This window comes from Crinia signifera, chromosome 11 (assembly GCF_055691185.1).
Source record: "Crinia signifera chromosome 11, ASM5569118v1, whole genome shotgun sequence".
NCBI classification, from domain to species: domain Eukaryota; kingdom Metazoa; phylum Chordata; class Amphibia; order Anura; family Myobatrachidae; genus Crinia; species Crinia signifera.
In genome coordinates, this window is record NC_139227.1 from 40,252,915 (window position 1) to 40,280,709 (window position 27,795).

General features: G+C 44.0%; 1 protein-coding gene across 1 annotated transcript in view; it reads left to right on the forward strand.

Annotated features, from left to right (window-relative positions):
* Positions 1-27,795, forward strand: part of ITFG1 (integrin alpha FG-GAP repeat containing 1) — a 159,760-nt gene that overhangs the window by 61,603 nt on the left and 70,362 nt on the right. Inside the window, exons 9-10 of the mRNA XM_083164991.1 lie at positions 3,895-3,989; positions 7,742-7,905. Of these exons, the coding sequence (XP_083021117.1) occupies positions 3,895-3,989; positions 7,742-7,905 (259 nt within the window). The remainder of the gene's footprint in view (positions 1-3,894; positions 3,990-7,741; positions 7,906-27,795) is intronic.

Sequence of the window (27,795 nt, forward strand, 5' to 3'; positions counted from 1 at the left end):
TAATGCTACAGATTGATGCATTACTGGCTGTACCGAACAATGCGCCTTAGCCGGGGATGAGGGAGACACTTTTATCCTCCCAAGACTTTGTGACATAAAATTGCCATAAATAACTGCTTGAATGATTAAAGCGAGAGGTTCTATGTGCTGTATACAGACCTCATTCCCAGAATAGTTTCCTGTTTGTAAACCCTTTTTACATGTTTGCGTTGCCATGGTGATTGGAACATTCATTATCTCTATTTAAGTGACATTAATATCCACAAGTTGGCATCTAACATGTTAGGAATTTTCATGTGCAAGCTGAAACATAGCGGAGATGGGATCATGGCAGACAGAGGACCTTAAGTGAGCGTTAGATGGGTATAGAACCTGTCTGTAGTATCAAAGTATTACATTCATTATGTTTGGCAGTTATAAAGCAAAAGTGAAATTAGGAAGCGGATCTCCTGTTATACACCAGGATCCCGTTTGCAGCTTACTGCTTCAAAACCCCTCTGTTTATCTCATTGGTTCAGTGTCTGTTCCCCCGATGACCTATTTGTGCTAATGACCAGCATTCACCTTGTTAGAGAATTGCATGAAATATCGGTCAGGTCTTCTGGACTAGATGCATCTGGAGCTGGGAATTGGCTGCTTCTTTGGGTAAAATGTTTGCCAGGAAATGTCATTGCGGCAACTTGGGTGAGTGTAGTGGGAAAACTTGCCTTTACTCAGAAGCTGTATCGGTGACATTTACGATACGCAGACGATATGTAGAGTTTATTCTAGCACCCTGCACCTTTCCAAACCCGTACAGTTCCTCTTTCCTGTCTGAGGTGTCGCTCTCTGCTGTGAGGCTTCTTGCACAGTTTGGACTGTACCTTTCTTGTGAAATACAGATCTGGCTGTGGTAGCATTTTCATTATCTAGACCAGGGGTCTTCAACCTTTAAGACAGCATGGGCCACCTAAAAAAATCCAGTGAAGTGCGAGGGCCACTAAACTCTACTGCGGTATTTCAGACAGCCCCATAGAATCACAGCTCCCCTATAACGTTAGCACAGTCCTTCATAGATAGTTGGCACAGCCGGCCATACTCAGCACATAACCCACCACACACACACACATACCCCAATAGTTATCAGCAGCCAATTTGGGTTCCAGTGCAAACAGTAAAATATGTGGCCCCCCCCCCAAATATAATTTGAGATTGAATAAATTGCACGCAGCGTAGGCGCACTCCTAAAAAAGGGGTGTGGCCTAATTATAAGGGGGCGTGGTCTAATTATAAAGAGTGTGAACTAGCAGGAAAACAATTACCTGACACCTCTTTTGCAACCTGCATGACCAGACATTGGTTACCGCAGGAATGGTCTTTGTCCTCACATGCTTAAGTTGACTGAAGGCTGCACAGTGACATATAAACATGATGGCCCACACAGTGAACTAGTATGCCTCACAGATCAAACCCAAACAATGAAAGGCTACTTAAATCAATATACACTGTTACACTATTTATCCGTAATGCCCATTACACATTGTGCATCACACCATAGTGTCCATTAGACATTATGCCACACACCGTAATACCTGTTGTACATTATGTCATACACCGTAATGCCCATTACACAATATGCCGCACACCGTTAAGCCCATTACCCATTAATCCACACAAAATGATGCCCATTGCACATTATGCACCACACTGATGCCCATTATGCCACAGAACATAATGCCAGCAGTACTCCTGCTTATACATATGATGCCCCAGCAGTGCCCTCACACAATGCCCCAGCAGTGCCCCTCACACAATGCCCCAGCAGTGCCCCTCACACACAATGCCCCAGCAGTGCCCCTCACACACAATGCCCCAGCAGTGCCCCTCACACACAATGCCCCAGCAGTGCCCCTCACACACAATGCCCCACACACAATGCCCCCAGTAATGCCTGCAGCTTTGCCAGGTCCCCTGCTCCCGCCTGCTGTACCTCCTCATCCTGCAGCTTTGCCGGGTCACCTGCTTCCACCATCCATGCCTCCTCCTGCAGTTTCGCCGGGTCTCCTCCGCCAGCTGTGCCTCCTCCTCCTGCAGTTCCGGCGCCGGGTCCCCTGCTCCCGCCAGCTGCGTCTCCTCCTCCCGCAGCTTTGCTGGGTCCCAACTCCCCAGCTCCCACCAGACGTGCCTCTTCCTCCCTCAGCCGCGCTGGATCCACTCCTCTGCCCTGCCTGCAGCCAATAAAAATCGGGTAGGCGGCACCCGGGGGGACTCCATTATGCTGCCTCCCTCGGCAGCGTTTTCTTTTACTTTAAAAATAAAATCCTGTGCGTGGCGGTCCGGCGGGCAGGGGGCCACTGAGATCAGCTCCGCGGGCCACGGGCCATGGGTTGAAGACCCCTGATCTAGACAGTCTGTGCATGGTGTTACCTTAAACAAAACATGATGTTTATTGGAATTTTACTTTAGTTACATTCATTTTGTCCGGATGTTGTTTTATGATCCTTTTTTCTATTTAGATGTTGTGTTAGGTTTTTTTTATTTTTTTTACAATATATTGCTGTTGTTGCGTTTCCTTCACTGTTCCATTCCCGTCTTTTTTTTTTTTTTTTTTACAGGGTCATTGTGCTCATGACAATCACCTGTTGTGTGATTTTGTGACATTATATCAGTGATGTTTCCTTTTTATTGGCCTGGTGTTCGTATAGGTCTCTCCTAAAGCTGCCTATAATTTGGAGATATTCTGTATATATTAATCTTGTATGTTGTTGTATCACTACAGTGTATTTGTGTTAGGGGCTTCTGATCATACAGTACTTCCGTGGTGTGACATTGTGTCTCACCCGCAAACTCGCACAATATGTTATCTGTTCTAGCAACGACAATACTACAGGTCCGATGTTACTGTACGCTCCACATTTCACCACACGAGCCTCATTGCTAGAATTTCTCAATAGGTAATTGGTGTGAGAATCACATTGTGCTGCTGAGGATGACGTAGTATCATTACTGGTGTATTCAGCTGCTGAAATTGGCTGACGTTACCAGCTTCTTTTCATCATCGTCGTCACGGCCGTATGTGAGCACTGATTTCTAATCATCTCGCAGACCTCGAGACTAATCATCTCGCGACAACCATTTGCATTTTGAAAGTGCCACCTGGTCACTGTGGTACAACAGGAAAGTGTGTGTGTGTGTCCCGGTCACCGTGGTACAACACAGGAAAGTATCCCCCCCCCCCCCAGTCACCGTGCGTGGTACAACAGAAAAGTACCCTCGGGTCACCGTGGTGCAACAGGAAAGTGCCCCCCAGTTGGAGAACACATCCCCTCGCTTGCAGTCAGTAGAGTTGTGTTCTTTGGCTTTACTGTCTGTCGTATCCTCCACGCACAATGTTTACCCGGTCAGTCTGCAGGAACTATATAACATAGAAATAGCTGTGTTGTATATTTCATTTCTCTTAATATCTACAAGGGAAATGTGTTCTTATTGGTAATGTGCCATTTGCATTTCCAAAGTGCCGCCCCCCCCCCCCCCCCCCCTTTCACCAGTCAACATGGTACAGCAGGGAAAGTGTGTGTCCACACTGGTCATCATGGTACAGCAGGGAAGTGACTGTGCCCCCCTATCTTGGTGGTACAACAGGAAAGTGCAAGGTCACTGTGGTACAGCAGACAAGTTCCCCCCACCGATTACTGTAGTATAGTAGGAAAGTGCCCCTCCCCCCAGCTACTATATTACAGCAGGAAAGTGCCCCCTTGTCTTGGCGATTAAACAGGAAACTGCCCCCCCCCCCCCCCCCCAAACCCCCTGGTCTTGATGGTATAACAGGAGCGTTCCCCACCCCACACTGACTGTGTTACCACAGGAGAGTTCCCCAGCCCTGTGCATTTACAGCTAATTATTTCTGTATTTCAGATGGAGATGGACGGCAGGATCACTTGTTACCAGTCTGTTTAGATGACAACTGCCTGAAAAGTGTCATTTACCTGCTGAAACATGGCTCCACGGAGGTGAGAGTACTGACAAGCTCCAATTGTCTACATAGCTTTCCAGTTGTGCTGTGGAAAAGATTCCCCTGCGGCTGTTTACCTGTGTTACACTGACCACAGATAGCAGTGTGGACTGTACACAGATCCACAGAGTTATTATCCCAGTGTACAGTGAGACCACTTTATAAATCGGGCCTCCCCAAATCTCACAGCATCCTCATAGTCTCCCCTACCCCTCCAATACGATGACTCCAGCTTCAAAATAAGCGTTCCCGTGTTTATACTTGTGTCATATTATTTTCAATCTTGCTTTCACCTTCGAAAGGCTACCTCTGATGATTTAATCATATATATTAAAGAAAGTCCCTATTATTGTACGTACCCAATACCTCATAATTAGCCGCTGTGCAGTGGAAACAGGAAGAATGTGCTGATTCTAAGGAGCTGAAACATTTATAATTCCATATTGGCTTTGTCGCGGCATGTTACTTAAAATAAATGCATTTGCAGAATCACTTTTTATAATTTTATATTCATTACTTTAAGTATTCAATTAGTGTAGCAATGATTTCTTCTCCTTGGCCAGGAGTCAGTAAGTGATTATTTAAATATGCTACCAATTAGGATTCTGCTTAATTTCATTAGCTTTTCAGGTCCTGTTCCAGAGGAACATGGGTAAGTTTTATTTTGTGCTGTTATTTTCACCCTGTCATCCAGGCTGGGGTATCCGTGGCGAGAGCTAGGCGCTTCAGAGCGAGGCTGGCCTCATTATATGTATTTGCTGCATTAGGAATATAACGTAAAGATAGGATAAAATAGGTCAAACAGGAATTTTCTGCTGTATAAATTTAGACTTAAGCGCTGTATGATTTTTACTTGCTCAACCGTGTCGGCTGATAAAGAGAGTTTGCCTAAAATATACCTTGTAAATCTTAAAGCGGATGCAGTTTGTGATAGGATCCAATACAGCTATTTATATTAATGTGTCTTTAGTAAGTGTTATCATTATTCTCTTTTATACTGTGCTGGTTTATTCGTCGGGGCTGTAAAATCTGAGCTGTTTATTTAGGCATTCAGTACCTGTGCAGGTGTTACCTAGGAAAACACAAGGGTCACTTAAGACCATGGTTGCCTACCTGACCCTCTCCTTCAGGGAGAAAATGCTCTGTTCCTGGCCTTCCCTGGTAATGTATGATTGCCATCACCTGTGGGGAAGCAGGTAATTGATAAGAAATGTGTTTCAGCACAGGTGATGGCAATCATACATTACCAGGGAAGTCCAGGAGCAGAACATTTTCTCCCTGAAGGAGAGGGTCAGGTAGGCAACCCTGCTTAAGACACAGCCAGTTACGTTTATGGAGTATTGGAGGAAACTGTAGCTCCTACATGGAAGCTCTGAGCTCTGTGAGACAGCACTGCTAATCACTGCTCTACTATAGCACCTGATATGTAGCCACTGGGGCTTTGAGGCAGCACTGCTAGTTACTGCTCAACTATAGCACCTGAGATGTAGCCACTGGGGCTTTGAGGCAGCACTGCTAGTTACTGCTCTACTACAACACACCAGAGGCAGCCACTGAGGCTGAGGCAACAGTACTAATCACTGCTCTACTATAGCACCTGAGATGTAGCCACTGGGGCTTTGAGGCAGCACTGCTAGTTACTGCTCTACTACAACACCCCAGAGGCAGCCACTGAGGCTCTGAGGCAACAGTGCTAATCACTGCTCTACTATAGCATCTGACTGGTAGTCACTGGAGCTATGAGGCAGCACTTTTAATCACTGCTTTACTTAAGCACCTGAGAGGTAGCCACTGAGGCAACACTGCTAGTCACTGCTTTACTACAGCACCCCAGAGGTAGCCACTGAGGCAACACTGCTAGTCACTGCTTTACTACAGCACCCCAGAGGTAGCCACTGAGGCAACAGTGCTAATCACTGCTTTACTATATCATTGCATAATAAGATGTGTTGCTAAGGGTATATGGTATACTGCATATCTAAGGTATGCCTACCTGGGCGGTGTATTGATAACACCCTATCAAAGTGACAGTTGTTAATACCACCCAGCCAGATTACCCATATAGGGGGCTAAGTTACTATTATTACCATTTGTTTATCTGTAAAGTGAGATGCGGCCTATATGGGCTATAAGTAAACAAAATCAAAATTCATGAGTTCATGTTAAGTGTCCTTACCTCGACTGCCTGATGGAGAGCATCCAGATCACATCCCAGGGACAAACCAGCACATCTGGAGGGCAGCAGCTGTTAACATAAGAAGAAAACAGTCAGTGGGAGAAGCACTACATTCTCTGATAGTATATTCCCGAGCCTACCCTGTACCACTCATTAGGGTGGAGGCCTAATATTGTACCATTCTGATGTCTTCAGGTTCCGAAGTGCCACCAACCTTGAACATCCAGTTGTAACCATTAAGTAGAACAGATTGGTTTATGCGATTGTTATATGATGCACACAATGTTTATTACAGATATGTTTCCTTGCACCATTGATGTACAATAAGAGGAGCACTAAAGGCTAAAGTGAGATTTTCACTTCTAGATGTCTTATTGTACACAATTCCTCTGTTACTGAATACTGTACATTGTGTTACATAACCAGGTTGTGTGTCTGTCCTGTCATTACTGTATCACCAGACATACTTGTATTGTTATCCATATGGGTAATGTAAGTAATGCAGGACCGTTTTAAGATCTTAGCCACAGTAGAAAGAAAAAAAATGATATTTGTTTTAATTTCTCTAATTCGTGACTGCTGTAATTAGCAAGGGGTAGTCTATCTGCCGAGATAAGCAGCTTGCAATAGTGTTCATTCTAGCACCCTACACCTGCCAGAGCCCTTGCAGTTCCCTTTTCCTGCCTAGAGTGTCGATCTGTGCTCTGGTGCTCCTAGAACCTTCTGATCTGTATCGCAGTGCTGAGCTACTTTCCGGAGTGTGCTAGAAGCAGAAAAGCAGAGCGAGATACCCCAGGCATGAAAAAAGCAACTGCAGGGTGTTTGAACACTGTGCTACATATTCGGAACCAGTCAATAACCGATGGTATCAGAAAGGTTGAAACGAACTTCGTATAACTTGCAAACATTTACTAACTCTTAGTAACCAGTATGACATCGTCTATGTTCTGCCTATAGAAGAATAGTGACTATTTAGTTGATACAAGATAAATCGTTTGTCTCAGTCCTTGCACATGCATTCATGCCAAGTGGGCGTCTCAGTCCTTACACTTACATTTGCGCTAAGTGTGCGTCGCAGTCCTTGCACATGCGTTCGTACTAAGTGGGCGTATCAGTCCTTGCACATGCAGTCGCGCCAAGTGGGCGTCTTAGTCCTGCAGTTACGACCATTTCACAGTGATGGTTTTGCGATATGATCCAATTGCCCTTCGCTAAAACTCACCTCATCTTTGTCCTCCGCTCGACTCAAGTCAAACACAACAAATAATAGAGTGCGTGTTCTTTGCAGCAAACCTGTTACGCTAACCTCCGCCGAGAGCCACAGTATATTGTCAGCGGCTTCCAGACAATGCAACAACTGTAGAATAAAGATGCCTTTTGTCTGTATTGTGCGGCAGATAAAAGTAACATTTCCTTAAGTACCTTTTCTGTTACAGAGTCCTGTTCCAATGAATCACAGTAGCTATTGTGCTTGTAACGGTCACCTGTCTGTATTCATACATGCCGAGTCAGGCAAAGCTTATTGTAAGTGTTCCAATAGGTTTAACACAGTATCCTTGTGTTCTGCCTTACAGTGGGTCCCGGTGTTGCAGAACTTTACCAATGGAAACACACTTTGGGGTTTTATAGTCCCTACCCCTCCTGTTGTCCTATCATTGCCGATCACGCTTCATATTGGGGATTACAACATAGATGGTTACCCAGACGCCCTTGTTGTTCTGCGGAATACAACAGGAAGGTATGTACATCAGTGAACCATGTTTTGATGTCATTATTACAGTACTGTTCTTTAATAACCGAGCCATTGGTCAAAATAAACTACTATTTTTTTTTAATGGTTTCCATACTGGCGTACAGGATTGTACATAGCCTGGGGCAGCCGCTTCTCCAGGGAGAGCCGCCTGGGGATGTGTTACTGGGCAGAGCTGAAGTCCATCAATTCTGTTTGCTTATGTTTTTTTTTATGTTTGTTCTGGTTTCGTTTTCATTGTCTTTTATTATGGAACAGATGGTTTTTTTGTAATTTATTTTTTTATTTGTTTTACACAATCTTGAAAACCTTAATCTTAAAATAAAGGGTAGAGATTTTTTGGTGCTCACTAAATTTTGTGCGCGAGACATCTTCCAAGAGCCACCCAATCGTTTTTCCCAACAGCTCTGTATTGCTTTTATAGTCCTGCCCAAAATTGAACGCTAGTGCGAGGGAACTCCGCAAAACTTGCTGCGGAGTGTATTGGGCCTTTACAGTGGGGTTCTGCAAGCCAGGGACACAGGGGATTATGGAGGAAAGAGGTTGCTAAAGCCTCCACACTATTCAGAGCTGTTGTATCTAGCAGGTAGGGCTATATTAATCAGCAGGGGAACTGTCTTAGGCAGTGTACTAACTAAGGTTTGCACTCTTGGGAGTTTAGTTATATTACTTGTTCATGAAATATGACTCTGATGTCATCATTTTGCAAAGTAATGAGAGTTGGTCTGACTCCTCCCACCAGTGTCAGTGATGTCACTTGCAGAGAGTTCTGACAGAAAACCCATCTACAGGCTACAAACTTTTCTATTATATCCCATACTTACTCATCACACACCACTTTGGGATAACATCACAGGCATTGCTGATAATTACCTAATAGCATCACAATATTGTCCACAACCAAACATGTATAATAATGTAGAGAAACCACACAGGGATACACAGTCATTGCGGCTACTTGCATCTGGCAGAGGGACTGATGTTACCACTGTGTCAGGAGAGAAGATTGCCCCCAGGCCGTGACCTGGAAAGTACTGGGACCGTGATGTGCAATTTCCACGGTGCCTCTATGCATGCGCAATCCCCTGGCTGCATTGGACTGCAGTCTGTAGAAGCTGGACTGGGCTGCACCATACGGCAGGGAGTGGCTTCCTATAGGATAAAACTACAATGTAATGAGGAGCTTTCGATGTGGTTTAGTAGCATTGGCTCCTAGTTCTGTGCCGGTGTAGCGCTGTGGCTCAGAAGGTCTTTAAGGTCATCTTGTTCTCTTGTACATTCTGAATGCTGATTTTAATGTTAAATCCTGAACAAGAAGGGTTTTTTTTTTTTTTTTTACACCTTCTGTTTTTAATGGATTAAATAAAAGTGATAAGTCAGATGTATCCTGGAAACTAACACTATCCCTGTAACTGTGTTTTTATACGTTCTACATTAATGCTCCTATGTGTACAACCCCTAAAGCATTAAATGGCTGCACTGCAGAATCCCCACGGGTGGATGGCCATTACCCTTAAGCTATACTCCTATTTTTAGGTTGTTTAAATAATGTTTATTGTTTTGGAAGAGAACATTCCTTGCCCGCCATCCTGTCCCATTCTACATTTAATGGTTTCATTATTCTCTGGAGGTTTGTGTTGATACGCTGGATTTCAATCCGTTCACTTATGTGGTTGAATTGTTTACAACGTTTAAACTGGAAGAGACAGTTTGTATTCTTGTCACTGATGTGACTAATCTAAAGAGAAAAGGAAGTGCGCTGACTGGCTGTCACGGGGCAAAGCAGAGATTCATTTTATTGGGGATTGAGGAGGAGGAAGAGAGCAGCTCCAAATTAATGATGAGAACTGAGGAAGGGTGCAGCTCCTATAGAAGGAGGAGGATTGAGGAAGGATGCAGCTCCTATAGAAGGCGGATTGACGAAGGGTGCAGCTCCTATAGAAGGAGGAGGATTGAGGAAGGGTGCAGCTCCTATAGAAGGAGGAGGATTGAGGAAGGGTGCAGCTCCAATATAAGGAGTATTGAGGAAGGGTGCTGCTCCAATATAAGGAGGAGGACTGAGGAAGGGTGCTGCTCCAATATAAGGAGGGGGACTGAGGAAGGGAGCTGCTCCAACATAAGGAGAGGGACTGAGGAAGGGAGCTGCTCCAATATAAGGAGGAGGACTGAGGAAGGGAGCAGCTCCAATATAAGGAGGAGGACTGAGGAAGGGAGCAGCTCCAATATAAGGAGGGGGACTGAGGAAGGGAGCAGCTCCAATATAAGCATGAGGACTGAGGAATGGTGCAGCTCCAAAATAAGGAGAACTGAGGGAGGGAGCAGCTCTTATATAAGGAGGAGGACTGAGGAAGGGTGTAGCTCCAATATAAGCTACAATGGAAGGGAGGAGCTCAAATATATGGAGGAGGACTGAGAAAGGGGGCAGCTCCAGTATGTATAAGGAGGAGGACTGAGAAAGGGAGCAGCTCCAGTATGTATAAGGAGGAGGACTGAGGAAGGGAGCAGCTCCAGTATGTATAAGGAGGAGGACTGAGGAAGGGAGCAGCTCCAGTATGTATAAGGAGGAGGACTGAGGAAGGGAGCAGCTCCAGTATGTATAAGGAGGAGGACTGAGGAAGGGGGAGCAGCTCCAGTATGTATAAGGAGGAGGACTGAGGAAGGGAGCAGCCCTGTTGCAATAAGTAGAACTGAAAAATAGTCCTGGACTATTGAATAAGCAAATATTTTATTGCCATTTACAGATGATGTAGAATAATGGTAATATATATAATTTTCTATAGTAATCGTAGCCTTTCATAGTCAATAACTGACTGGTCGCTCCTCCCTAGAATTCTACTTGTAATCTTTTTTTTTTTTATGATAAGAGATAAGGAACTACATATTATTAAATGACAACATATTTGCGCAGGTTGTTTTGTACGACACATCTGGTTTTGGGAACAGTAAATCTTTAACATTATGGTGAAGGATTACATTTGAACAGATGTGTTCCAGGTTTTTCGTCAGAAGGACTCTTAGCGGTACTTGGCTGAGCTTTTTTTTCTGTTACGTATGGTATAATTCAATGAGGTACAGATTTTAATGCAGGATTACTATGTTATTGTTAGAAATTGTAATTTATAATGCTGAATACTTTCTGTAGTTTTAGGACATGATCTCAAAATGTAGCTGTAATCTTCTTTCTTCAGTATTACAGGACTCTGTACTGCTGAGGACCTTGCTCATTCCACTATATAACTTTCAGTCTTTGGCTTCCTGCTGCCTCCATTCCCCTGTGCTTATTAGTGGGTTCTGGCCTCTTGCAGAGGAAATTGGGTCTATATCATGTGCTCAGTTATACTCCTTTCAGACAAACTACCCAGGATTTTATAGGTACTGGTCTTTTGTAGATGAGATTGTAGTATTGTAGCAATGGCAATATACAGTATATTGCCATTGCATTACTGAATACTAAACCACAGAAAAGATGGTTCTCCTCCCAGCTCCCCTGGAAAACAGTGGTCAGTGGCTTAGTCCTATATCAATATCCTATTGTACAAGGTTAATGGAGAGTGTCCTACCTTAACACATTTAACACACTCCAGATTTAACGTTTTCCCCTGTGGATTTTATACTTCAACAATTTATTTTCGAATAATCTAAAACTTTCTGCCCGTCTGAAATCATTCTTCCAATATTCCTTCAAGAGCTGTAATTATTTATCCTCGCCTCTTGGCTGGCACTGCGGAATGGGTTCTGCCAGCTCATTTGTGTGTACTCTGTAATTATTTCATGAAAATGTCACAGACAATTTGCGGAATATAATAAAGCCGTCACTGTTTGTTATGCCTGTTGCTTCCCACTATTCTCCAAGAAAGATGTAGGGTTCGCAGTCCGATGTTCGCCTGTGAATAAGTCAAACAAATTTCCGTTACTGTTTGGGAAGTAGAAAATCGGTATCCGCAACACGCCGCTTGGCCGCTGGTGGACTCCTGCAGGAAGCGTAAAGAAAAACCCACACACAATTTTTTTTCCCAAAGCTCCCTGAAACTCATTTTCCTTCCAGAAATCCACAGCGGCCGAGGCGGGAGTTTGTAATCCGAACAACACAAATAACAGCTTGCGCAGTGCGCGTTTCTAAGGCCCGTGTTTTAGTCCGACTTTAGAGGGAGGATGAATACACAGCGCATACAGTCATTGTGCAAACAAAGTGTTGCGTCCTTGCGGTCTGCAGGAAACAGCCAGGCTTTGGTTCTAGTTAGAAAGTCTGATGAAAGCACCAGCTGTGTTTTTCATCTCAGATTCCCACTGTTTGCTTCACATCTGAAATAGAGCGGAGACTTGGCTTAGCCGACGCAGGAGCCAGCGCGCAGCTAGGAGAACATTTAGGAAATGTTACGACAGGATTTTGGGCAGCGAGAAATTATTTCTTACTGCGTGCAGCTATTTTCTCTTGTTCTTAGAAGTTCCACTCCTTATGGACAATGCAGATATTTCTTAATTTGCCGGCTAAGCCCGCCGCACGTCCACGTTCTGCATGAATGCTAATTGAAATTCATTCCCTGCTAGCGGGACTTAGCAAAACGCTGGAATAAAATGTTTTTCTACATGGTTAAAGGGAACATAGAGCATCAATAGAAATGTGTACTTTGTATCTGTGCTGGCAAGCCTGGGTAGGTATGCCAGAATTGGGAATGCCGTCCTGATCTGTTACACCCATGCACGGCAGGTTTAGAAAAGCAACAATGTCACCAATTACTATTGTTGTCCACATGTAGTTCCTATACTTATTGCTTATTATAGGTAATTTTACTTCCATAATATTACTGCAAATAACATGACAGCTATTGAGGTACATAATGTATTGTACAGAGGTATTTGGGGGGGGGGGGGGTTGACTGGGTGGTATAGATCTGACGTAATATTATATAGAGGTGATTGTAGTATGTGGCTTAATAGTATAAATCAGACCCCTAATATTATATACAGGTGATTACAGTGTGATGCTTGGTGGTATAGCTCAGACCACTAATATTCTATTGAGGTAATTACAGTGTGCGGCTTAGTGGTATAGATCAGACGAGTATTATATAGAGGTGATTACGGTGTGATGCTTAGTGGTAGAGCTCAGACCACGAGTATTATATAGAGGTGATTACGGTGTGTGGCTTAGTGGTATAGATCAGACCACGAGTATTATATAGAGGTGATTACGGTGTATGGCTTAGTGGTATAGCTCCGACCCCTGATATTATATAGAGGTGATTACGGTGTGATGCTTAGTGGTGTAGATCAGACCACGAGTATTATATAGAGGTGATTACGGTGTGTGGCATAGTGGTATAGCTCAGACCACGAGTATTATATAGAGGTGATTACGGTGTGTGGCTTAGTGGTATAGATCAGACCACGAGTATTATGTAGAAGTGATTACGGTGTGTGGCTTAGTGGTATAGATCAGACCCCTGATATTATATAGAGGTGATTACGGTGTGATGCTTAGTGGTGTAGATCAGACCACGAGTATTATATAGAGGTGATTACGGTGTATGGCTTAGTGGTATAGATCAGACCCCTGATATTATATAGAGGTGATTACGGTGTGATGCTTGGTGGTATAGCTCAGACCACTAATATTATATTGAGGTACCGGTAATCACAGTGTGATGCTTAGTAGTATAGATCAGACCACGAGTATTATATAGAGGTGCTTTATTACGGTGTGTGGCTTAGTGTGGTATAGATCAGACCACGAGTATTATATAGAGGTGATTTATTACGGTGTGTGGCTTAGTGTGGTATAGATCAGACCACGAGTATTATATAGAGGTGATTTATTACGGTGTGTGGCTTAGTGTGGTATAGATCAGACCACGAGTATTATATAGAGGTGATTTATTACGGTGTGTGGCTTAGTGTGGTATAGATCAGACAACGAGTATTATATAGAGGTGATTACGGTGTGATGCTTAGTGGTGTAGATCAGACCACGACTATTATATAGAGGTGATTATGGTGTGTGGCTTAGTTGTATAGATCAGACCCCTGATATTATATAGAGGTGACTGATTACGGTGTGATGCTTAGTGGTGTAGATCTGACTGCTAATATTATATAGAGGTGATTATGGTGTGTGGCTTAGTGGTATAGATCAGACCCCTGATATTATATAGAGGTGACTGATTACGGTGTGTGGATTAGTGCTATAGATTAGACCATGAGTATTATATAGAGGTATATGGGGGGTGAGTGGTGCGCTATCAACAGCTGCTGGCACTGGGTTGTCAGACCCAAAAACAATGAGGTAAAAAAGAAGAAATGTGCCAGCGCTGGCTGAATAATTATGAAGACCAGACGGTATCTCAAAATTATTACAAATTTAATTATACATATAAAAACATGAAATAACAAAAATTATAATAAAAACAATGTATAATTGTTAAAAAGAGAGAGCACAAGATGCTTGACTGATATATGCGGAGCTCCACTAATGTGGAATGAAAATTGAGAGTTGATATTACCATCTGTGGTTGGCTGGTGTGGATGACAGCAGCAATATAAGTGATGTTGCAGTCCCGGTTGATATAATTCCCTGTGAGGGGATGGGGGTATTACTCCCTATTTGGCGTCTTCTCCTTTTATATGTGGATCTTTTAGGAACTAAGCTGAAGTCCCATGCGAGTTTTTGTAATCCAATAGAAGAAAGTGGAGATGATGGACGTCTGTGGGAGAAAGGGCATCACTTGGGCAGATGGATATGAAGAAATAATGCAGCTCAACGCGTTTCCCCGGATGTTTGCTGTCCGGCTTCCTCAGGAGCAAGTGTGTTATATAGAGGTAATTGATTACTGTGTGAAGCTGAGTGGTATAGATCAGGACGCTAATATATTATGTAGAGGTGATTACCGTGGGGCTTAGTGGTATAGATCAGGACGCTAATATTATATAGAGGTGATTATGGTGTGATGCTTAGTGGTATAGATCACACCTCTTATATTATGTATAGGTGATTATAGTGTGCAGCTTAGTGGTATAGATCAGACCCTTAATACTATATAGAGGTTATTATTGATTATGGTGTATGGCTTAGTGGTATAGATCAGACCGCTTGTATTATGTATAGGTGATTATGGTGTGTGACTTAGTGCTATAGATCAGACCGTTAATATTCTATAGAGGTGATTACCGTGTGCAGCTTAGTGGTATAGATCAGACCGGTAATATTATATAGAGGTGATTGATTACAGTGTGAAGCTTAGTGGTATAGGTCTGACATGTAATTCTGGGTTTCATATGCAAATTGAAAAAAGATTTCTCTGGCATTAATTTTGTGAAATTAGCCTCCAGTTTCCTGCAGAAACACATTAAAGTCGCATTAAATAATCAATCACTCTGGTTTACATCCAGTCTTCTATTACATGCCACTTAATATATATTTCTGATATATAGACAGTACTGTACAAAGGCTTTAGTTAGGTGAAGAAAAAATGCTGCAGATTAAAGAACCCTGTACACTTCCACCGACTTCTCAAAGTGGAGAAGTCGCACACGGTCCCCCTTTAACCACACCCGGGACCTTCTCGGGCGGCAGATTCGCATATGATATATCTTATGCGCCCCTTTTGCATATGATATATTGCATGCAAACTCAGCAATGGCTGTGGCATCTGAGAAATCCTTGGTGCAGCCCTTGCAATCTCAGATCCGATGTTCACAGGACTGTGCATCAGAATCAGACCTGATGCTTCATAATCAGACGAAAAGTGACCAGATCGCACTAGTGTAGCTTAAAAATGCTTTAAAATATAGAGGTTTAACTTATTTTAATCAATTAAACCCCCCCTCAAAACAACATCGGTTCTTCTAGGTGTCATGGATTATAGTCCGGTGTATGATTAACCAATCATACCAAACAGGTGATAATGATCATCATTTTCATATGTAGGTTAAAACATAGTCATTACCTGAAACAGAAACAACTGTGTAGGAGGCTTAAAAATGATTGAGCAACAGCCAGACTGCTACAAAGTGAAGTCTTGGGTTTCAATTTTTGCTGTTCAGGCTCTCTTGAATAAGTTAAAAGAAGCTGCTAACATTAGGAATCTGTAGACACAGTGGTCAGCCAAGATAGCTTAGTGATGAAAGACACATCAGTCTTACTTCCCTTCAAAATCAGAAGATGTCCAGTATTGCCATCAGATCAGAATTGTTAGGAACCAATGGAATACTCTATGGAGACATCTGGCTAGAAGTGGTCTTCATAGAAGATTTGTGGCCAAACCATTATGTGAAAACAAGTCCAAGTGATTCCGCCATGCTTGAAAACTGGGGAGCAGAAAAATGTGAGTCAAAATATGAGATCCTTTCCTGTAACAGAAGGCAGTTTGTTTGCTGAAGGGCTGGAGAGCCCTCAATGCTAAGAAATACAGACAAGTACTTATCTATCATGCAATACCATCAGGGAGGCTTCTGTAGTAGGACAACGACCACCAACGTACAGCCAAAGTCATTAAGAACTATCTTCAGCGTCAAGAACGGAAAAGTGTCCTGAAAGTGATGATATGGACTCCTGTAATCTCAGCATCATCATGTCTGACTGGGATTATATGGAGAGACTAAAGGATTTTACCATGCTTCTTCCACAGAAGATCTGTGGTTAGTTCTCCAAGATGTTTGGAACACCTCTGTGCCGAGTTTCCTCAAACAAGCGCGCTTAGAAGAGCTGATGCAAAGGGCGGTCACACCAATTTTTGATTTGATTTCGATTTCTCTTCATTCACTTTTGCAATTTATTTTTTTATTAAAAAAAAAGAAACCATATACACCAATGATTTTCAAGCTTGCGGCACACTAAATAAGATTTTAAAATTGCCAAGGCACACCATGAGATCCCCACAGGGCAAAACACATTGGCCTCCACAGGAAAAAAACAAACCTAGGTACTTATGTAATATCTGGACTCCCGTTTTTGTTATGAGACCGCGTCCCCTCGCGGGGCTCGCTGCGCTCACCACGCTTCGGGATTGGTGGCTCGCTGCACTCGCCACACTATATAAAATCAACTCCATGCGTAGTTGGATAGTAGGGGTATGAAAAAATGGGGTGCATTTAACATGGGAGTCCAGATAATACATAAGTACCCAAACCTATTCCCCCCATATAAAAAACAATCACACTGGTCCCCACAGGTAACAAAAATAAAATACATTGGCCCTTTACATGAAAAGAAGTTGATATGGTGGTGGCTGTAAACTGGTTTGGGCATCTCTGGATCTGGGGGCACACTTGAGAACAGCTCAAGGCACACTAGTGTGCCATGGCACAGTGTTTTTTTTTTAAACATTCTTATCTTGCAACTAACAGGTGAAGTGATAAACATTGTTTAATTGTTAATGTAGCTCCTAGCAAGGGGTGGGTTATTTATGCAGGAAGTGAACTACATTCTTGAAGTTGATGTGTTTGTTGGAAGCAGAAAGAACTGGTAATCCTAAGGATCAGGGAGACTCTGACATGGGCCAAATGCTTTTGTCTAGATGTCTGGGTCAGGGCATCGCCAGTGTAATGCCCTGGGCAATGTTCTGCTAGAAAACTGTGGCTCCTGGCATACATGTGTTTGTTACTTTGCCACATACCCACTATCTTTACTTTGCACTTCATCATGGCAATGGGTGATGGCAGTGGCCTCTTAGCTGGGTAGTGCACCCTTCCACACTTCAAAACCAGTTCAAGAATGGTTTGAGGAACATGACGAAGAGTTCACAGTTGAGTTCCCAGTGTCAATGCAATAGGAACATCTGGGACGTGTGCTGGAAAAACAAGTTTGAGCCATAGAGGAACCACCTCGTAACTAATAGGGCTTAAAGTAGGGGTGGGGAACCTTTTTTTTTTTTTTTAACAAGAGCCATTTCAAAATGGATAAAATATTTTGGGGGCCATGTAAAAATTAGCACCTTAAAAAGTCCCGTGCTTCCCCCGTCCCACGTCCCGGCTGCCGCTGAATGAAGAGTGAAGAGAGACGGCGGCTTCTGCAGAACGCCTCTTGCGATAACTCGCTCCTGCCCACGTCTCCAGCTTGCGAGAACTCCCCCTTCCTAGTCTCCCGAGCAAGCAGGTGGGCAGACCACTGGCTACGGTAGCCGTTTACGGCCCACGGGCCGGAGGTTCCCCACTCCTGGTTTAAAGGATCGGCTGTTGATGTTTGGTGCAGATACCACAGGTCACCTTCAGTACAAAGTTGCAGATGAAGCACAATACATGCACCTTACAGGCTACATTGTTGCTGCACCATGTTCACTGTCCACGTTATAAAGTCACAATCTACGGAAAGGCAGTAGATGTAGAAATACGTTCTGTGCGGCCTGCTGGAGAATTACTGTCTGATCTTGACGTTCCACTTTATAGAAGTAATCACATGCTGACTAATGCTGGACTCCCACTTCCAGATAACTGGGTTTAAGTGCCAGAATGTTCCACTGTCCTGTCTTAGCATTCATAATTGCCCACAGCTGCGCAATCATTGTGTCTCTCGGCGATTTGGGAAGTGGAGCGTTATGGCTTTATGCAGAAAGGATTTATTCCTCCACACTTATTCCTCCCTTCTGCTAAACTGTTTGTGACTATCAATAACTCTATCATTGGAATGATTTTATAGGACTTCTTGTTGCCAGACTCAACCAGAGCTCCCTGTCTCCATATCCCACCAGTTTGGGGTCATTAGGTTGACAGTCAAAAGGTCAACCACTATTGGTCAACAGTCAATAATTCAACATGCATTAGGCCGACATGGTCAACAGGTGAACATTAGTTTTTCCTGATTTAAAAAAAAAAAAGAAAACTTGTTCATACTTTACCATCCCAGTGGGCAAAGAGTGCAGTGCGGCACCATCTTGGAAGCATGGTTAGCGCAGTGGCACACTTATACAGTGTCCATGTTGAACTGTGTAGACATAGAAAAAAAATGAGAAAAACTTATGTTTTCCCATGTCGACCCTTTGTCAATGTCAAGCTTTTGACTGTTGACTGTCAACGAACAGTGGTTGATTTTTTGACAGTGGATATAAAAACCTATACCCATCCCACCGCCTTTCATCTTTGCTTTTTAATAGCTGTATAGTGCCTCGGCCGTGAAAAAAAAGGTGTTTTTCAAAAACATTGTCACTGCTTTCCTGTTAGCTTTCATTAAAATCATGGATCACTAATTTGAGAATTCACAAATCGAGCGAGTAGTGACTGCGCATGCACACCATATGCATTGCGCATGCGCAACGGGTACTAGCAAATTGAAAATGCGTAAGTATTGTAAACACAATGAAGCGGCAGTTTGGCTGCAAGCCAGAGTTTCTGAGTGGAAACAAGACATTCTCTGGTAATACCAGCAGATGAGCGGCACCGGGCGGTGGTGATTCAGGAGCGCGCATCATCGATCATAGTCGGGCCATACACACTGGGTTGCTTTTGAGCTGAACCGGTAAAACTGAGCTGCTTTCATGTCAAAATTGCCCAGTGTGTATGGGCCTTAAGATTCCTGCTATGTGTGCGCCACTGACCAAGGTTTTGAACTGTTACCTGCATTTTTGTATTACACCGTGCTCTGCATTACACGCAGCCTTGTGGAGATGTCGTTTTAATTGTCTTGTTTAATTAGAAAACCTAGAGGAGGTCACTGCTCCAAAGTGAGCGCTTGTAATTGCAAATCTCTCAGCCTTGCCTTGATTACAGCTGGTCCCAGAACTCTCTGCTGGTTGTACTCTTACATCTAATACTTTAAGTGAAATGTATCCGCAGGAGCCAATTTCAGCATTTCCTGCAGAGCACCTGAGTTAGATTCTATTCGGGATTATGAGGCTCTGCTCCTGGGAGAGCGTAATCCGTTCGTGTACGTTAGATCACCTCTCTGCGTCGGCTCTGGCAGTCTGGGTGGTCTAACTGTTCCCGTTATAGCCTGATCTGTTTTCTTTCCTGCGCATCCCCCTTAGGTTATATAGGATCCATATACTGCATGCTATATCAACAAGCTAGAACTGTATTAAACCACCCTGCGGGCAGAATGGAGGACGGGTGGTGTCTCGGCCTAATCAGAACCATCTCCAGAGAAATTACTGTATCTGATCTCGGCATTTCGGTGGTAACGCAGTCGATATCTATTTGCAATTGAAGATGCGGTTTCTCTGTGCTTAAGAATCAGATTCCCCACGCTTGTTCATCCAAGGCCCTCTCTCCATTGATTTGTATGTGTGTGAGAAGCAATTATTTCTCCAGCATGGTGTCCTCATTCCTCGTTATCTCCATGGAAGATGCCCCATACCTCTACTACATTAACCCTTTAGGCCCTCGTGTTGTGCTCAGTTCTCCAATGCTTGCTGCAGGATCTAGAGCCAGGCGTCTGATGTTACGTAAACTGATGCTAATAGTTTTGTTAAAGCAAAGGGTTTCTGTAATAATTTATTACACGTGAAAAGAAAATCTATTTTATATTATTTTTTATGCGCGCCTAGTTTTCCGTCTTATGTTTAGAGTGGCTCTCCGTGGCTTTCTGCAGCAGGCTGCTGGCAGGAAGTATGGTGTGCGCAGCAGAAATCCTTCCCCTTCATACCTTACAGAAAATGTGGTCCTGGGACGCCCCAAATTTCTGCAGGATTGTTGGTGAATGCTACTTGCAGCCAAAAGCTGCATTTTCTCCTAAGCGTGCTTGGGTGTGGAATATTAGATAGACAGTCAATGGTTCTACCTCCAAAATATCGACATGCAGAAGGCCGACAGGTTCATAAGGTTGGCATAGTAAAGGTTGCCAGGGTCAAAATGTCAACATGAAAAGGTGGACATGAGTTTTTTTATTTTTTGGTGTCAATGTCAACTTGGACCCCCAATTTGTGGAGCCCATACCGTTCAAGACATGCTTCAGGCTCGACATTGGCAAAAGGTCGACATTCATTTTTCACAATTTATATTAATTTGGGGGATTTTTTCCACATGCACTATAATTGGGAACTTTAAAGTGTGCTGACCGGAGAGAGCCATACAAGGGTACGTGCTAGGATAATTGGGGGTTGACAACCTGAACATAATAAAACCTTGTAAAACTTGCCGACCTTTTCTTTGTTGACCTTTTGACCTATCGCATGTCGGTCTATTGACTGTCTACCTAGACCACACCTGGCCAACCTGTGGCTCTCCAGCTGTTGTGAAACTGCAATTCCCAGCATGCCTTGCCACAGTTTTTATATTAGGGCAGGGATGGCTAACCTTGACACTCCGGCTGTTGTTGAACTACACATCCCAGCATGCCTTGCCACAGTTATTGCATTCCCTAATACAGTGATGGCTAACCTTGACACTCCAGCTGTTGTACTACACATCCCAGCATGCCCTGCATAATTTTCAGCATGGCCACATAGTAAAATTAGCAGGGCATGCTGGGATGTGTAGTACAACAGCTGGAGTGTCAAGGTTAGCCATCACTGTATTAGGGAATGCAATAACTCTGGCAAGGCATGCTCGGATGTGTAGTTTAACAACAGCTGGAGGGCCACAGGTTGTCAGGCCTGACCTATACACTGTAGACATTTCAATCCACACCCTGGTGCTGCATTAGTAACATTATTCATCACTGACCACTAATTAGAGCAATTAATTACTAATTATCACTAATTAGAGCATTCACGAGTCTAGCGATTATTGCAAGACTCCCCATGCATTCTGTTCAAATTGCGCATGTGCATGCGAAATTAGCGACTGAAAATGCAAACGGTTCCTGATCGCATTGCAGCTGCAGTTGGACTGGCAGGATGGCGTTTTCTGGTTGTTTCTCAAACAATACAGTCGTGCCCAGGCCTTTTTTAAAAGTGGATCTCACGTCAGCGATGACCCCTTCCAGTCTGTCTCAGGCGCAGATTAATGGCAGTCTTAGACAGCAAAGACTCTGCAATGTTCCATGATCTGCAATTGGACAGCAATCTGCGGTGCATTTGCAAATTTGTATGAAGCAGGGTTTTTTTTCTGTCTGGACCGTGGCTTTCTACTCGCAGTGAACTGCCTTTTCTCTGCTTTTAAGGGGATAATTATCAAGCCTTGGGTATAGATAAAGTTGAGAGAGAAAAATCACCAGTCAATGAGCTTCTAACTGTCATTTTTTTCAAACACAGCCTGTAACATAAACTAGTATCTGATTGGTTAGTGCTTTTTATCTCCCCTTTTTATTTATGTTTTGATAAAAATCCCCCTAAACTTTAAGCTCCCGCACATTACATCGCAAAGTACAAAAAGTATGGGCAGCACTTTTTTAACTTGATCACATCGCATCTAGTTCAAAACCCACGTAACACATCACACCATGAGTGCGCACCATTATTTGTTATATATGGATTGCAGATGTTTAGGAGTGTTGTTTTTTATTTTTTTAACCAATAGAGACTTTTGTGCATGGGGAGATACATTTGAAGTCAACAGGAATAATATTGTCCCTTTAAATCTGCACTCTGCTTTGTAGCACCCTCTACTGCTATCTATAATTCCAGGAGATAAAGGTTACACCTTGAATAATGGCAAAGGGTACATGTGCTGTTCAACAGGTCACGGGAGAAGAACTCTTTCCCCCTTCGTGCAGATCCATCACATCGTCCCAGCTATTTAATTTCCTCTCTTGGTCCTCTACTACTTCATTGGAGCTCATTCCAGTGATTGATTACCTTGATTAAAGGGATAAAATGCTGTCCTGTCCTTTTGACTCCATTCAGCACCAACGCGTCGTTGTGCGGGGTGACGAGGACTGACGGTTATTCGCTGTGCTCTGCAACTTTGTGCAATAAGCAGGAACAAAGCAGAGTCCTCCTCATTACGCAGCTGCCAATCACTGCCTGCCGATAAGTGACTGGCCAGCCGTTCGCAGCAGGCGCTATACGTCTAAAGTGCTGGAGATAACCAGAATATATTTTTGTATCCATGGCGGATCCCCAAGCCATTCAAGGAGACCCGTTCTTTTAAGGAAATGTTTGGAGTGGAAGCAGATATTTTGGAGTCCAGTACAGGGGAGAAAAAACAACATTTTATTATTTGTATTTGTCTTTTAAATGGAATGTTTTTTGGGGGGCATACGTAAGTCTCGCAGAATTCTTACATATTGTATTTTATTGAGATTTGTCGTATGGTTATCAGTTAGAACACCTTCCCTCTCACGCCACAAATAGTACATTATTGGGAAAACATACGGATGAACGGCGGTCAGAATACAGAACTTATACAGTACAGTACTTACCCTCTGCTGGGATGTTCAACGCTTCTCCGTTATTGTACCCATACTCTACAAACAGTGATGGGCACCAATGGGTAGTATGAATATTCATTATAGCGTAAATTATCATTTGGCTTCCACAGCTATAATTAGTTTATAATCAGCCAAAAATATATTTACGTTCTCTACCTCTGAGGTCCCGAAAATAGGGTGAAATTCTGCTAAATACAGTACGCCTAAAGCAGGGGTGGGGAACCTTTTTTGTGCCAAGGGCCATTTGTATGGGGGGAAAAATCCTTTGGGGGCCATATGTAAAAAAAATTATTACAAATTCCCCTGCTGCAGCCGTCCCACGCTCCAGTGGCTGCCGCTGAATATAACTCCCAGTCTCCGGTTGCTGTTGATTAACCCCTTCCCGACATTTGACGTACATTTACGTCATGGTCGGGAAGTACTTCCCGACACATGGCATAAATGTACGTCATGGTTTCTAACTGTCACTGCGTCTAGAGACGCAGTGACAGTTAGGTGATGTCTGCTGTCCCTGACAGCAGACATCCCCCCTCGCCGCCCAGGGGGGGCAGGGGTGCCCCCCCCGGTCGGCGATCGCTGTGATTGGCTGTTCAAATCTGAACAGCCATTCACAGCGTTTCCTGTGTTACCGGCGGCTAAGCCGCTCGGTAACACAGGGATCGGTGGTGATCGGTGCTGTCAAGTACAGCACCGATCACCTCCGATGTGCAGCCCCCCCTCCAACCCGCCGGGCACTCACCCGGCAGCAGCAGCAGCTCCCCCGGCTCCCCCGGAGCGTCTGAAGCGCACGCAGCGCTGACCTCCTCCCCCCTCCTCCCCCCCGCAGCAGCAGCAGCAGCAGCATCAAGCTGCAGGAAAAGTAAAAAATATATGCACTGAAAAAATATATTTATATATATATTATATATATATATATATATATATATATATATATACACACATATATATATATATATATATGTGTGTGTGTATATATATGTATATATATATATATATATACACACATATATATATATATATATGTGTGTGTGTGTGTGTACAGATGGGTCTTTTCCCATCTTGGCAGGGGATGGCGCTGGCGTCGCCAGCCGCCATCACCCGCCAGCGCCATGGCGATCGTGAGAAGGGGACGCGCGCGCACGAGAGACGCGCGCGTCCCCTTCCGACGGCGCTTCCATAAGTTTCCCCGGGTCCCCGCCGCCTGCCTGCTCCCCCCCTAACCCCCCCCTAACCCTGTCCGTCTCCCTGAGGCGGAGACGGACAGGGTTTCCGTCGCGCTAGCGACGGAGACTGAGACGCGCGTGCGCGTGAGACGCACGCGCGTCTCAGTTTTCTCGCTGGCGAGGCTGCTGGCGAGTCGCCAGCGCGTACGTTCTGGCGACCCGCCAGCAAGGATGGGACCTGCCCCATCTGTATATACCGCACCGATTACCACCGATCGCCAGCCCCCCCCCCTCCCACCCGGCAGCCCCCCTCCCTCCCACCCACCCGGCTGCCGCAGCGCCAGCACCCCTTCCACCCCCCTGCCAGCCGCAGCGCCAGCCCCCCTCCCAAAGCTGGTGACAAAAATGGGGTCACTTGTGGGGGGTTCCACTGTATTGGTGCTTCGGGGGTCTTGCTAATGCGACATAGCACCCACCATTCATTCCACCACCAAAAATCACTCCTTCCCTTCTGAGTCCTGCCATGCACCCAACTGGTATTTTTTGGTCACACGTGAGGCATTGCCGTACTCGGGAGAAATTGGGGCACAGATTTTGGGGTGCTTTGTCTCCTTCATTCCTTGTGAAAATAAAATTTTTTGAGCCAGAACAGCATTTTTCTGTAAAAAATTACATTTTTTTACACAAAAATGCAGATCTGGCTCAAAATTTTTCATTTTCACAAGGAATGAAGGAGACAAAGTACCCCAAAATCTGTGCCCCAATTTCTCCCGAGTACGGCAATGCCTCATGTGTGACCAAAAAATACCAGTTGGGTGCATGGCAGGACTCAGAAGGGAAGGAGTGATTTTTGGATTTTGCAGCACAGATTCTGGTTGAATGACCCCCGAAACACCCATACAGTGGAACCCCCCCACAAGTGACCCCATTTTGCAAACTACACCCTTCAGGGAATTCATCAAGGGGTATAGTGTACATTTCAAACCCCCCGGGGTTTCACCAATTTTGATACAACTGAGCTGTGAAAATGAAAAATTAATTTTTTTCATTTTCACTGCCCAGTTGTACCACAATTGGTGAAACCCCTGGGGGTTTGAAATGTACACTATACCCCTAGATGAATTCCCTGAAGGGTGTAGTTTGCAAAATGGGGTCACTTGTGGGGGGGTACCTAACTTTTAGCATCTTATGGTGCCTAGAAACCTACATTGTGCCTAAAAAATAATCTCATAAAAAGGAGGCTCCAAAATCAAGTAGGTGCTCCTTCTATTATGAAGCCTGTGGTTTGGTCACCGTGCACACTAGGGCCACATATAGGATATTTATGAAAACCAAAGAATTGGGGGAATCAATTTTTAGTCACATTTCTCTAGTAAAATGTACTGTGTTCCTTAGAAAAATGTATTAAAATTGCAAATCTGCAAAAAAAATGAAATTTTGAAATTTCACCTACACTTTGTTTTAATTCCTGTGAAACACCTAAAGGGTTAACAAACTTCCAAAATGCTGTTTTGAATACTGTGAGGGGTGCAGTTTTTGAAATGGCATCATTTATGGGGGTGTCTCACATACAAGTCACTCAAAGTCACATCATAACTGACCTGGTCCCTAAAAAAATCAGAGTTTGAAATTTTCTTGAAAATTTGAGAATTTGCTATTCATATTTGAAGCCTCCTAGTGTCCAAAAAAATGAAAAGGAGGTTGAAATAATGATTGCAACATAAAGTAGACATATGGTCTTTGTTAGTTATTAACTATTTTGAGTGGTATGTTTATTTGTCTCACAAGCAGAAAATTTGACATTTTGGAAATTGCAAAATTTTCCATTTTTTCACGACATTTTGGTATTTTTCACAAAAAAACACAGACTGTATCGACCCAAATTTACCACTAATTTGAAGTACAATGTGTCACGAAAAAACAATCTCAAAATCACTGGGATAAGTAAAAGCAAAAAAAAGTTATCCCCACTTAAGTGATACATGTCAGATTTGAAAAAAAGGGCTCTGTCAGGAACGCAAAAACTGGCTCTGTCAGGAAGGGGTTAAGAAGAATTTAGTGAGAACGACTGATCTCTCGCGAGAATTCCACTGTACTTGACTCCCAGCGAAGCTGACGGGCGGGTGGGAGGGCCACTCAGACCAGCTACGGGGGCCGCATACGGCCCCCGGGCCTGAGGTTCCCCACCCTTGGCCTAAAGGATCACTCAACCTAAGGTGCTGTCTATAGAAATATTACAGTGTACATTCACATGCATCATTTAACGTGCCCAGGGTTTGATAGCTATACCCATGTTTGTGCTGCGCTCTGGTGGGGATCAGTAGTTTGAGACAGGGGGTCTTTATTTTGGGGGGGGAAACAGTTTGTAATTACTCCGCAAAATAAACACTATTGCTTGTAAAGTATGGTCACTATGGGCCGAAGCGGAGTTGGGCGCTAGTCCGTGTTGCGGATAGATTTTTGTGTATTTCCGCACCACACACGCTGTGTAGCTGAACACGCGCATCTTCTGGTCATTGGGATTCATATGAGGTTCTGTTGCGTCCTCAGTTGGAGCTGATGGGTTGTTAGTTTCAGGGCATTATGAAGCTTCGGCTGTAGAGAGCTGTCTGATGACTCAGGCCCAAGGTTACAGATCAGTCAGAGCTTGTTTGGACTCCCGGTATTAGAGAACGGCTTACATTACAGCGGTTGACACTGACAATTCCCTGTCTAACAGACAGCTGAGTGCAGTCACCATAGCGCACTTTTACATTGCGCACAGGATTCTGTTTACTTCCAATACAGATCACCAGAAGCTGCACAACTGATTTCAACCTGGTTAATCCTTCCCCGGCACCGTTTCGTTCCCCACAGTTCATCAAAGTGTAATTTGCGTCGTCCATTACGTGGCTCGGTTTATTTTAGGAATTCTCGAGACTCCCACCGAGTGTGGGGAAATTGATGGCCAGTTGTCTGGAAGCTGCTCTGCTGTCCGAATTAAAAGTAACAGATGAGTCCCGTTGGGGTGCTCAGTATCCAAAGCAATACCATAGATCTCTGCAAACGATGTAACTAATTATGAGATGTAAAGTATTATGGTTTATTCTAGAGATGCGGCTGATAGACCGGTGGGGCGGAGGAGCTGACCTGAGGTAGTCGCAGAGGTTTATCTGGAGGAACCTGAAATAACATTTATTGACTATTCCCAGGCACAAGGGCAATCTAGTATGCCACGTGTGCTGTTCATCAAGACTTGTCGGCCATTTTGTGTGCTGTACACTGTGTTGTCAGGACATAATTACCCATTTCCTTGTCTGCACCAAATAAGTGCTGGACTTGAAGTGTTCGGAAGAAGCCTGCTCTGTCTGTAAGGAGGATATTTATCAAAGATTGTGCAGAGCTTGTATATTCTCTCCGTACTTCCGTGGGTTTCCTCCGGGTACTCCGGTTTCCTCCCACAATCCAAAAATATACCATTAGGTTCATTGGTTCCCA